General features: G+C 42.3%; 1 protein-coding gene across 3 annotated transcripts in view; it reads right to left on the reverse strand.

Moving 5' to 3' along the window:
* SH3GL3 (SH3 domain containing GRB2 like 3, endophilin A3) overlaps positions 1 to 12,900 on the reverse strand; it is a 32,614-nt gene extending 19,714 nt beyond the window's left edge. For 2 of the 3 annotated variants that reach the window (XM_070953277.1, XM_070953280.1), the window contains exon 1: positions 12,698 to 12,900. In XM_070953277.1, the coding sequence (XP_070809378.1) occupies positions 12,698 to 12,742 (45 nt within the window). In that variant the 5' untranslated portion in view covers positions 12,743 to 12,900. The remainder of the gene's footprint in view (positions 1 to 12,697) is intronic. The other variant, XM_070953278.1, reaches the window with a different exon arrangement.
* Positions 12,901 to 13,274: the final 374 nt, after the last annotated feature.

Here is a 13,274-nt window from a genome sequence, read left to right on the forward strand (position 1 = left end):
CTGCCACAGGGAAGGACTACCTGCAGTCATAAACTGTTCTTCTTTCTCTGCAGTTTGTAGGATCCCAACTCTGCTCTCCATAGTTAGGTGTTTTTGGAGGCCTCAATTCAAAGAACATAGAGGTGGAAGGGACCTTGGAGGTCTTCTAATCTAACCCCCTGCTTAGGCACGAAACCCTACACCATTTCAGACAAATGGTTATCCAATCTCCTCTTAAAAACTTCCAGTGTTGGAGCATTCACAACCTCTGGAGGCAAGTTGTTCCACTGATTAATTGTTCTCACTGTCAAGAAATTTCTCCTTAGTTCTAGGTTGCTTCTCTCCTTGATTAGTTTCCACCCATTGCTTCTTGTCCTGCCCTCAGGTGCTTTGGAGAATAGCTTGACTCCCTCTTCTTTGTGGCAGCCCCTGAGATATTGGAATTCTGTTATGTCACCCCCTAGTCCTCCTTTTCTTTAGACTAGCCACACACCCTAACGCTTAGGCAGGATATCCTACACCACTTCAGACAAATGGTTAGCCAACATCTTCTTCAAAACTTCCAGTGTTGGAGCATTCATAACTTCTGGAGGCAAGTTGTTCCACTGATTAATTGTTCTCACTGTCAGGAAATTTCTCCTTAGTTCTAGGTTGCTTCTCTCCTTGATTAGTTTCCACCCATTGCTTCTTGTCCTGCCCTCAGGTGCTTTGGAGAATATCTTGACTCCCTCGTCTTTGTAGCAGCCCCTGAGATATTGGAATTCTGTTATGTCACCCCCTAGTCCTCCTTTTCTTTAGACTAGCCACACCCAATTCCACCAACGGTTGTTCATATACATGCTCAGTTGTGATGCCAATTTTTTGGAGTGACAGGGAGCCACAGCAGAGGGGTGAAAGAGCCACACGCGGCTCCAGAGCTGCAGGTTGCTGACCACTGATATAGCTGATGCAGCACTCAGGTCTTGCTTGAGCAGGCTTAATAAGAAGCAAAATTCAACTATGGGGACAGCAGCAAGCAACCTTTTTGATAAGATGGAGCAGACAGACAAAGGGCCCTTTGAGTCAGGAGGGATTCGAGCATGATCCTCTGGCTTATTTCCCACCAGGCAGTGACATCGCACACCCCGCTGCACTGTGTATCTATCACAAACCTTGTCTGCTGAAGCCGCCCCATCACTAGTTAAAAAAAATTATCCATACAACGCATCATCATCAAAAGTACGCTAAAGACCTACCTCCCAGTTTGCCACTGGCTAGCATGCAAAACAACATCCCTTCCAAAGAGAGAATGTCTCACATTTCAAAGAGTTTTCCTTCAACAATTAAGCAAGCCTTGGTGGCGCAGCAGGCTAAAGTACTATTAAGTAGCAGCAGCTGCCTGCAATTATTGCAAATTCAAATCTCACCAGGCTCAAGGTTGACTCAGCCTTCCATCCTTTCAAGGTAGGTAAAATGAGGACCCGGATTGTGGGGGCAATAAACTGACTTTGTATAAAAAAGAACACCGCTTGGGGGGGGGGGGCAAAAGCCCTACTAAGCAGGTATATACAAAAGTATGAAGGCTATTGCTTAACGCATTGTAAGCCGCCCTGAGTCTCTGGAAAAAGACGGCATATAAATTGAACCAATAAATACAATAAATAAAGCAAGATGCTATTGGTGGAAAGTCTTAAAAACAACCATTGAATACTGGACTGCCACCATTCTCACTCTTATTTTTTAAGCAGTGCCTACTTATTTTAATTCTTCTTCTCCAAGCATGTTTATAGCAGCAATCACAATAAATCAAAACAATAGCAAAACAATACATTTATAAAATGCTCTATGAAAAATCAAGTAAACCAGGAAAGTTTAATATATCCTGTCAACCAGTGGTGGGTTGCCCCCGGTTCGGACCGGTTCTATAGAACCGGGAGGCTCCACTCACCGACCCCAACAACATCAGGAAGTGCATGCGCCAGGGGTGGGTTCTACCTACCTTTACTACCGGTTCGCAATGGGGCCGCGCGCTCTTTTATGCATGCGCAGAAGCGTTCTGATGACGTTGGAGTTGGTGGGCGGAGCCTCCCGCTGGTTTTACTACCAGTTCTATAGAACCGGTCCGAACCAGGGGCAACCCACCACTGGTCTGTGCATGCGCAGAAGCTTATGCGCACACAAAGCGAGCGCAGGCGCGCGGCCCCATTGCAAACCGGTAGTAAAGGTAAGTAGGACCAACCCCTAGTGTCAACCCAGGCCTAGATTTTTTTTTTAATTCAATTGTAATGAGCTTATGAACAATTTGAGAAACTCTTGATTACTGCCAAGTGGGTGCAAAGAAGACCTTTGAAAAATATTTGGGAATTTGCCTCAAGGCCTTTATAACTTTCTAACTCCACATTTGAGTGGGGAACACCAACAGTTAAGGATGAAGAAGTCGTAAAAAGGAGCACTTGCAGTTTGGCAGCTCCATAAATAAAATGGCATGAAATATTTGTAGCAAACCTCTATCTATAAACACAGCCTGGAATGTTAAAAATGCAATATGCTTCCCGGTCTAAAAATCTGATTACAGCTGGGGGGGGGGGGGAAACAAAAAAAGATCCTCACATGGAAACTCCCATGTACAGAAAAAGAGGTTCAATCTGCATTCAATGCACATCAGTTCTTACAATGTTGAATTAAGTTATGATCTATAGCAGTATTGGTGAACCTTTTTGACCCCGAGTACCGAAACGGGAGCTTGCGCATGCGTGCGGGGAAGTGCCAGAAACCGGAAGAGCAGCTCCTTGGCGTGCATGCGTATGCCGGGCAGCTGAGCTTCCAGTTTCTGGCATGCGCATGCGTGCCAGTTATCTGGACTTCCGGTTTCTGGTGTGCACACACGCATGAAAACCAGCTGGCTGGCACGCATGTGCACATCGGAACCCGGAAGAGCAACAGGCGACAGCTGGCGTGCCCGGAGAGATGGCTCTGTGTGCCACTTCCGGCACGTGTGCCATAGGTTCGCCGTCACAGATCCATAGTCAGAAGCAGCATATTCTCCTTGACTCAGAATGTTCTCTATGAACGGAAACGATAAGCAAAAAGCTGAGAACCATTTTTTGACCTTCAGGAATAATAAAAAGGGCAATATACCGAGGAAACATAAAACCAAAGGAAAACTTTTTACGTAAAGATTGGGCTTGCAGGAATTCTCTTTTTCCCCTCAGGGCGCAAAACGCATCTCACATGACAAGGCCGCTTGCCTTCAAGATGCTCTCTCTATCCAATCCAATTTCTGATGACACCGCGGCACGCAATTATGTTTCAATGTGTGTAGGCTCAATGCAAAAACACAAAAAGATATTTTCATCAGTCTCGACCAGTCCGGGGATGTGATGTTCCACGTAAATTGCATATCACTGTTCCCTAATTTAATTTCAAGATTCAAACCTCTTGCAGGGACAAAATGTTCCAGATTGTCTTGCACAAAGCTCAAATAAAACAGGCAACGTACTGTAAAGGGGCCATTACACAGTCAAGCCTAGAGAAGCCAATTCTCACCCTGTGGATTTCCACCAAAAGGTGACCTCATTTCTACACCTCAATCAGGTGTCCCAAATGTCCCAAGTCCACTTCTGACTCTCCAACAACAACAACAACAACAACAAAGCCTAGAGAGAAAGAGAGAGACAAGGATCCCAAAATCTGGATCTCTGCAGGCTTCAACTGCACATCCTGATTTACAAATTAAGGGTAACGTGCGAACCGGGCCAGCATCAATTTCTTGTTTATAATATTTTAGAAATAAATGACATTTGTTTCTCGGCTCAGCTGTGCTAATTTCTTGTATAAGGCTTTGACCCAGGGGTGAAATGCTCCCGGTTCAGACCGGATCATCTGATCCGGTAGCGATGGTGGCGGGTAGTTCGGAGAACCGGTAGCGAGAATCCCTGCTCCCCCCCGCCCATGCCTACCCAATTGCCCGCTTACCGCTTCATTTAAAAAATGCTTTTAAAAGGTTAAAAAAAAAAAGGCTGATGATCCCAGCTGAGCCACGCAATCCTCAGAGCCTTTTTTTTTTTGAAAAGATTTTTTATTTTTAAACAAACATAAAATCATCTTCAATTACAATTGCAAACAGTGTGTCGGTTGGCTACAAATCTTTTGTGCATCATTTACCAAATTCATAATTTACAATTTACAGTTTACCTAGAATCTCATATCATCAATCTATATATTGTAATCCTCATTAATCATTTATTTGAATATGACTATTCCTTCCCGTAGAATCATTCAAAGTATTCTAAGATTTGAGTTAATTTTTATTTATGACATTCATTTCAACCTCCTGCGTCTATCCCATAATCATACATCCATATGTATGATTATTTCACATAGTTCTCAATTCTTGTATTGTAAAAATCTCTACCATATTTCATATTTTCCATATTTTCTTATCTAGCCATTGATAAAATAAGTCCCATATCTTATAGTATTGTTTATCTTCTTGTCCTCTAATTTCAAATCTCAATTTGTCAGAGCCTTTTTTTTTACTTTTAAAAGCATTTTTTATAATCTATTCAGCCAAATAGGTTGTAAAAAAAATGCTTTTAAAAGTAAAAAAAAAAAAAAGATTGCACACCACAACTGATCACAGCCCCCACACGCTGTTCTGCTTACCCCATGCCTCCTTCTGACATGTATGGTGCCCAGCACGCATGTGCGCGCCCAGCATGATGTGCAGCCAGTTCAGATTTCACCACTGCTTTGACCCTATGAGCAGACACATCTCTTATATAGGTAATCCTCGAGGTACGACCACAATGGAGCCCAAAATTTCTTTCTTTCTTTTTTTTTTTTGTAAACATTTTTTATTTATTTTTTCCAAATTTAAACATAAAACATAACTTTTAAGAGCAAAAATCTCGATCCGGTCATAGATGGTTACCACGCTTACATTCCTTTCACAAGCTCAATTCACAATTTCCATTACATCTTTTATAAGTAAACAAAAAAGAAAAGAAAAGAAGATAAAAAAGAAATTCAAAACTTAAAAAAAACCCAATTTTAACTCAAATTTAACATTTTCATCTATATAAATCCATTTATATCTATCCAAAATTAGTTTCAAATTCACTTTCACTCATTTTTACATCTGCATAACAATTCTAAACATAAAGCCCAAAATTTCTGTTGCTAAGCAAGACAGTTGTTAAGAAAGCTTTGTCCCATTCTATGACCTTTCTTGCCACAGTTGTTAAGGGAATCACTGCAGCTGTTAAATTAGTAAACGGTTGTTAAGGGAATCTGGCTTCCTCAGTAACTGCTGGTCAGAAGGTCCCAAAAGCTGATTTCTCATAATCCCAGGACACTAAAACCATCATAAATATGAGCCAGTTGCCAAATGTCCGAATTTTGATCACGTGTCCATGGGGATGCTGCAACAGTCATAAGTGTGAAAAATTGTCATGAGCCACTTTTTTCAGTCCCAATGTAACTTCAAACAGTCACTAAATAAACTGTTATAAATCAAGGACTATCACTACTTCTATGGAAAAGCAACAAAGATGATTAGGGGACTGGAAGCTAAAACATATGAAGAACGGTTGCAGGAACTGGGTATGTCTAGTTTAATGAAAAGAAGGACTAGGGGAGACATGATAGCAGTGTTCCAATATCTCAGGGGCTGCCACAAAGAAGAGGGAGTCAAGCTATTCTCCAAAGCACCTGAGGGCAGGACAAGAAGCAATGGGTGGAAACTCATCAAGGAGAGAAGCAACCTAGAACTAAGGAGAAATTTCCTGACAGTTAGAACAATTGATCAGTGGAACAACTTGCCTCCAGAAGTTGTGAATGCTCCAACACTGGAAGTTTTTAAGATGATGTTGGATAACCGTTTGAGTGAAGTGGTGTAGGATTTCCTGCCCGAGCAGGGGGTTGGACTAGAAGACCTCCAAGGTCCCTTCCAACTCTACTCTACTCTACTCTACCCTACCCTACCCTACCCTACCCTACCCTACCCTACCCTACCCTACCCTACCCTACTCTACTCTTCTGTACTCTGCTAGTCTAGTCTAGTCTAGTCTAGTCTAGTCTAGTCTAGTCTAGTCTAGTCTAGTCTAGTCTAGTCTAGTCTAGTCTAGTCTAGTCTAGTCCTAGTCCTAGTCCTAGTCCTATTCCTATTCCTATTCCTATTATTTCTATTTCTATTATTTCTATTTCTATTTCTATTCCTCTCAATTACTTTCAAGCCATCAGCCTGGACATTTCAAAAGGGCTAATTTTCTGTCTCCGCTACCATACCAACTATCCACCCACCTACCCCCTATAGTTGCTACGGTTTATCTTAAGAGTCGTTCCATTTTTTACTCACATGATGGTAATTATTGCTAAATCACCATCTCTAGCCACCAATTAGCATGGACATATTTTACACAAACCCATGCCTTTTATTCCTGCAATGTGTCAGGGGCCACCCTATCTACGTGCTCCGCTAATCTATGATTCAGCAGTGAAACAAATCCAGGGCAACCCACAGAGAATATTTTATACTCTTGAGATGCATTACAGAGTTATTGTACGTGCGTTGCTCGGCTGTGCTTACGTTGGGGTTAGTCAAACTTTATGAAGAATGCCTCTTTTGTTCTTGACATCAGAAAGGAGGCCTAATAGCTGCCTCGTTCAGATGAGTAATTTACTGGTGGAATAAGCAGTGACTTTTCTTTTTAAAAATGGGAGCCAGCAAATTTTTTAAAAAATGTATTATCTAAACCTCTGGGACAGTCAAAGAGAAAAGGGCAGCCCCGATTTAACAGAATAACAGCATAACAGAGTTGGAAGGGACCTTGGAGGTCTTCTAGTCCAACCCCCTGCCCAGGCAGGAAACCCTACACCACTTCAGACAAATGGTTATCCAACATCTTCTTAAAAACTTCCAGGGTTGGAGCATTCACAACTTCTTTCAAATTTCATTTGAAAGACTGAATGGGCAGTTTTCATCACAGCTTCCGACGTCCTTTGTAAAATAAATTTGAAAAAGAAAACCCGCCTCTCTCAAAATCAAATTCCTCTACTGTAGGAAGTTTGCATCCAGCCCTCTCCTAGGAAAATGAGATATTTTAGGAAACATTAAAAGGGCAGAATATTTCCCCTAAAAGGGAGGCAGAAACTCAGCCCTCCACCTTTGTCAATGGGCCCTTGAGGCCTGGGCCAATCTATTCTACATAACAAAGATCTACCTCCTTCAAGCAGAGCCATACCGTGTTTCCCTGAAAATAAGACCCGGTCTTATATTAATTTTTGCTCCAAAAGACTTATTAGGGCTAATTTTCTGGTTAGGTCTTATTTTGGGGGGAAATATAGTACTAAATGCATCCATCTGGCTGACAATCTTAACTGGGGCTTATTTAGGGGGTAGGGCTTATATTATGAGCATCCTGAAAAATCATGCTGGGACTTATTTTCTGGTTGGGTCTTATTTTCGGGGAAACAGGGTAGTAGGAATTGCCCAAAGCCCTTTCATTACATCATCACCCAACAAGGGTCAACGGAGCCTGGGACTCAAAAGACAACCTACAAAGTTACCCCTGCATGGCCCCATGGGAGTCTGACAACCAATCAGAACACAAGCTCAAATTCAAAGCCCCCCCCCTCTCTCTCTAGAATAGAATAGAATAGAATAGAATAGAATAGAATAGAATAGAATAGAATAGAATAGAATAGAATAGAATAGAATTCTTTATTGACCAAGTGTGATTGGACACACAAGGAATTTGTCTTTGGTGCATACGCTCTCAGTGTACATAAAAGGAAAAGATACATTCGTCAAGAATCATAAAGTACAACACTTAATGATAGTCATAGGGTACAAATAAGCAATCAAATCATACCAGGAAAAAATCAATATCAATATTGGAAGGAAGGAAGGAAGGAAGGAAGGAAGGAAGGAAGGAAGGAAGGAGGGAAGGAATGAAATAAGTCACTTTTTTCAGGGCTGTTGTAACTTCAAATGGTCACTAAATGAACTGTTGTAAGTCAAGGACTACCTGCATTAGGGCTATCCAAAGTTTTAGATTCAATTTTGAAGAGAGGTTTTAGAACATGGGGAATTCAAGCCTAACACATCTGCTTCCGAGGTCCCACGATTCTGGAAAGAAGTTGCTGTTTCAGTGAGTTGCAGATGTTTCATTTCTTTATTCATTATATTTATTAAATTTATACACTGCCCATCTCGCTGTCACAGATAGATGCCATGCTCGTTCTCTCTCATATGCCAAGCACCCCTTCTGAACGGAATTTAAGGCACCGAACAGATCTAGAAATGATTAACGCTAATGTCTGTATCAGAATGCATCTAATTATTTTTCCCCCCCAAGGAACATTTACAATGAACAAATACTTACTGTAATAACTGAGTTTGAAAAAAAAACTCAGGCTCAAAAAAGCAATGAAAAGACTCAGAAAAGCAATGCAAGAAAGACAAGGGAGCATATTGTCTGTATGGCCACTTAATGTATACAAATGCAAGACTGGATACAAGATTAGACAATAGGGCTGTTGGAATTAAAATTAGAAGTTGAACCCCTGAACAATTTGAGATACGCAGATGGTGGCATTTTGTCGTCTGAAAATAAAGAGGACTAAGAAAAGCCCGTGATGAAAGTTTTTTTTTTTTAAAAAAAAAACTAGATTAATGATACACATTAAGTAGCCCAAAGTAGCATCAACCATAAATGAAATGAACTCTGGGTTGACCGTAAAGACAAGAAGATGACATATAATTGAGCTCAAGAACAGTTAAAGATAGTGTTCTGTACTCAAGGAATAAAGACATGATTAAATTTATGGAGGATAGCAATGAAAACCTGAGATGACATTCAAAGAAGCAAGCCAAAGAAGCAAGTGATAGTGTCCAATGTTTAAAATTAAAACTTTGAGAGAAAAAGAGGGAAGACGGATCTGGGATTTGGAGATGGTTACTAATAGTATCACGCACTGCAAGAAGAACCAACAAGTTAGTCCTAGTAGGACCAAAAATAAAAACGGTCTTTTTTCCTAACTTGAAAGACTAGGTCAGGAACAGCCTCATCATGGTCTGCAAATCTAGCTATGCGGTCAGGAAAAGCACTTGAGGGCACATAATAAATCAATCAGTAAAATGCCCTTAAGACAATCATAAGCAACAGATATTTCACAGGCCTCAAGCATATAATAAAAATTATGAACAACTAGAAAAAAAAGTGCCAACAAAAGTGCATATAGTCAAGGCTATGGTTCTCCCTGTTGCAATGTAAGGCTGTGAAAGTTGGACCATAAGGAAGGCTGAGCACCAAAGAATTGAGGCTTTTGAACTCTGGTGCTGGAGAAGACTTCTGTGAGTCCCTTGGACCACAAGGTGATCCAACCAGTCAGTCCTAGAGGAGATCAACCCTGACTGCTCCTTAGAATGCCAGATCCTGAAGATGAAACTCAAATACTTTGGCCACCTAATGAGAAGGAAGGACTCACTGGAGAAGAGCCTAATGCTGGGAACGATGGAGGGCAAAAGAAGAACGGGACGATAGAGAATGAGGTGGCTGGATGGAGTCACTGAAGCAGTCAGCGTGAGCTTAAATGGACTCCGGGGGATGGTAGAGGACAGGAAGGCCTGGAGGAACGTTGTCCATAGGGTCGCGAAGGGTCGGACACGACTTCACAACTAACAACAACAGAAAAAAAGTCATGCTTGACAAGATTAAAGGAAGCAAAAGATGAAGAAAGGCAAAGGATGAGCTAAATGGAAGGTATCAAGATGACTGGAACATCCTATAGGCAGGGATAGATTAAGAATTAAAGTTGAGGGCATTTATTCATATATGTAGTCATCAGGCCTGGGTCTGACTCAATGCATTTTAACTGACTAATCTGATAAGCAAATACAGGTCCTTTTATTTGACAACACAAGTCTTTCCTTATCTAAGCATCAGATGAAGATTATTAGGCCATCTCATACTTGTTAGCATCTTAAAGATTGGAGGAAAACACTTCTTTTAGATGCCAGAGATAACTGTTGTCAGTTCTGCTTAAGAAGAAATATTACCAGTTTGCAAACCCTTACTAAGTACTGTAGTTGTGTTGGATTTATTTATTTATTTATTTATTTATTTATTTATTTATTTGTTTGTTTGTTTATTTATTTATTTTTGAATTTGTATACCGCCCTTCTCCCTAAGGACTCAGGGCGGTGTACAGCCACGTAAAAAAAACATTGTGGTTGAGAAACATTGTGCTGTACAGGTTAGTGTCTCAATTCCAAGAAGAATAAGGATCTTCAAGATTCTGACTTTGAACCAATTATTATTTGTCAGCCTGTTGTTGTTAGTTGCAAAGTCATGTCCAACCCATTGCAACCCCATGGACAATGTTCCTCCAGGCCTTCCTGTCCTCTACCATCCTCCGGAGTCCATTTAAGCTCACTCCTATTTTAGTTTCATCTTCAGGATCTGGCCTTCTAAAGAGCAGTCAGGGTTGATCTCCTCTAGGACTGGTTGTTTTAAGGATAACAGGGTGGGAGGAAAAAAACTTATCTTACTAAAAACTCCATATGACAAAGGTTGAGGTATGCCTAATCAATATCAAAAAATTAGACAGAAACCCAAGTTTGAATGGCAGATTTCTCCTTGCCGAGGTTTAATTGTAGTAGCTTTCAAGTTGCAACATAGCTTCAAGTTGCAAAGAAGAAAGTGTCCCTTGTTGTAAAAGAAAAAAAGCCTATCCAGAAAAGCAACACTTTGATGTTAATGCACATGGACCTAGTCCCCGCTAAGGGGCAACGGGGATCTAAAAACCAATGAAGAAGAGAAATCATCTATCCAGCTCCGGATAAGAATATGATGAAGCAACACCTTGCTAAGGATTTTAAAGCAACAGAAGATGCTGCCTTCTGCAGCCGCTCACCACTCAGCCAGCCAACTCCATCACCATCAGCATCTCAAATGAGAGAAGAGAAGTGAATTCCCAGAGGGACTTGCTGGAAAAGTAAACACGCTGGAGAGGAATTGGCTGCTATCCCCAGGCAACAGGACCGCCCCAAAGGCTGCTTGGGAATTCCTTTGGCCTCTAGCATCCCTTCACACATGCTACCTTTTCAAGAATATTTGAGAAATGCTAGCCCAGGCAAAAATGCAAAAACAACAACAACAATGGGTACAGAAATTTGTTGCAGCATTGAGCAAGTCAGCCTGCAAACTCGACTTTGCTCTGAGTTATGGAGAGAATTACTAGAGAATGTCAAACTTTTAACCCAGGGTCCCTCCCGAGAGGATAGAGTAAGTTAATATATAGACATAGATCTACATTTGTTTATTTATTAGATTTGCCGCCCTTCTCTAAATAATCCACTCCAGAGGAAAAGTTGGCAGGAAAATCCAAGTCATCAACCTTTCTTCAGATAAGGCCTCCACCTCTCCATGCATCCCTCTCCTCCAGGGTGGATAAAAATCAATGATTTTTTTTTTAATTTAAATCGGATTTTTTTGATTTTTATCGAATTTATTTTAATAAAAAACTTTTGGGGTAAAAATCTATCGTAAGATAGTTTTCTATTTAAGATACATAAATAATTTAGTTTATTCAGCATGAAATGGAGCTTAGTTGTGTAGCATGAGGCTGTATATTCTGCAACACTGGGACTATCGGTGAGTCAACAGTGGGTCAGAGGAGTAGCAGTTGCTCTTTAAAAATTATGATTTAAATCGAGTTGATTTAAATCAAGCCTTTTTACTAGTGATTTAAATCATGATTTAACTTGTGATTTAAATCAACTCGATTTAAATCAAATCCACCCTGCTCTCCTCCAAGGATCGCTTTCACACAACCAGCTAGGCCACAACTTGTTCAACCGTGGTTTGCAGAGCAAAGCGGCTGGAGGCACATCCCAGGTGGTATTATGGTGCAGGAACAATCCTGGCTGGGTTTACACAGCCAAATGTCTCAGTGGTAAACTCTACAGGAGTTTAGCGTGCCATGCGAATCCAGTTACGGGGCGCCTGTGCCCTCATTCTCAGGTCTGCCAGGCGGATTGCAGTGTTTAACCCCATCAGATTTAATAAAGGAGACTATTTGTAGCTCAGGGTTGACATGAGGGGGTCTTTGGTGCTCTCTGAGCTTGCCTGTTTTCTTGCAATGCTAGTAGCACTGATGATGTTACCCAGTTTGGGTAAATGTCTAGTATGGAGATTCTCTGTCATCCAGGTCATGGTTGTCCCAGAAGTGTTTTTTTAGGAGGCAACTGAACCTTGTTTTTTTTTCTTTTGAAGACCTTTCGCTTCTCATCCACGAAGCTTCTTCAGCTCTGACTGGATGGTGGGGAACGGAAGGACTTATAACTCCTTGCAGGCAGCTGGTCCTTCGCATTCTTTTTAGAGTGGTTTGGAGATTTATCTGTGTCCTCTGGGTCACTTGAGTAGTGCAAAGGTATAGTGGAGCCTTCTTGGCTCCACAAACCTTTTCTCTCTCTACAAAGGATGCCAACGATGCCAAGCTGTCTGCAAGGAGCATATAAACCCTTCCATCCCCAACCACCATCCAGTCAGAGCTGAAGAAGCTTCTTGGATGAGAAGCGAAACGTCTTCAAAGAAAAGCCAGAAAAAGCAGCATCTTGGGGGAATGACTACCTTGGGGTAACGAAACGCCTGCAAGAAAACAGGCAAGTTCAGAGAGCAAAAAGGAAACGCACTCACACCATGAGATTTCCTCCGCGCCAGCTCTGCCTTACCTGGCTAGCTTTATGGAACTGCTTCTTCAAGCCCGCCACCGACATGCTCCCACCTCGGGCCGTAGCAGCAACAGTAGCAGCAGAGGCGGCTTAAGTCCCAAGTGCTCCCCGCAAAAGAGCAGGGCCGCTCCCGGGCCGAGCTCCGTTCCAGCCACGGGTTCGCGAAAAGGATCCCCTCGCTCGGCGTCGCACGGCAGCTCTCTACGCGGGGCCAGCTGGCTGCAAACAGCGCGTTCCGAACCCGCTCCGAACCTGCCAGCCCATTGGCTCGCCGCGACCGCTATGCAAATGCCAGGGAGGGCATCTCGGCCGCCTATTGGCCCATCGGCGTAAAGCTATGCAAAAATAAAAAAATAAAAGCGCTCCGGGACGCCCACGTTTTGTTATCGCTTGGAGACGGCGCGGGGGGGGGGGGAGAGCGGGGAAGCTGCGCGTCGGAAAGGGGAGACGGAGAGACTCGCGAACGTGTGAATGGGTGCGCGCCTTACCTTCGCGTGCAAGAGCGCGGGCGGCGTTCCCATAGCCTCTCCCAGGGACGTTGCGCCGGTGGCAAGAAATATATTTGACGCAGAAAGAA

The sequence above is a fragment of the Pituophis catenifer genome, unplaced genomic scaffold (assembly GCF_029215685.1).
Source record: "Pituophis catenifer annectens isolate HBS135680 unplaced genomic scaffold, rPitCat1.0.hap2 SCAF_14, whole genome shotgun sequence".
In the NCBI taxonomy this organism is placed as follows: domain Eukaryota; kingdom Metazoa; phylum Chordata; class Lepidosauria; order Squamata; family Colubridae; genus Pituophis; species Pituophis catenifer.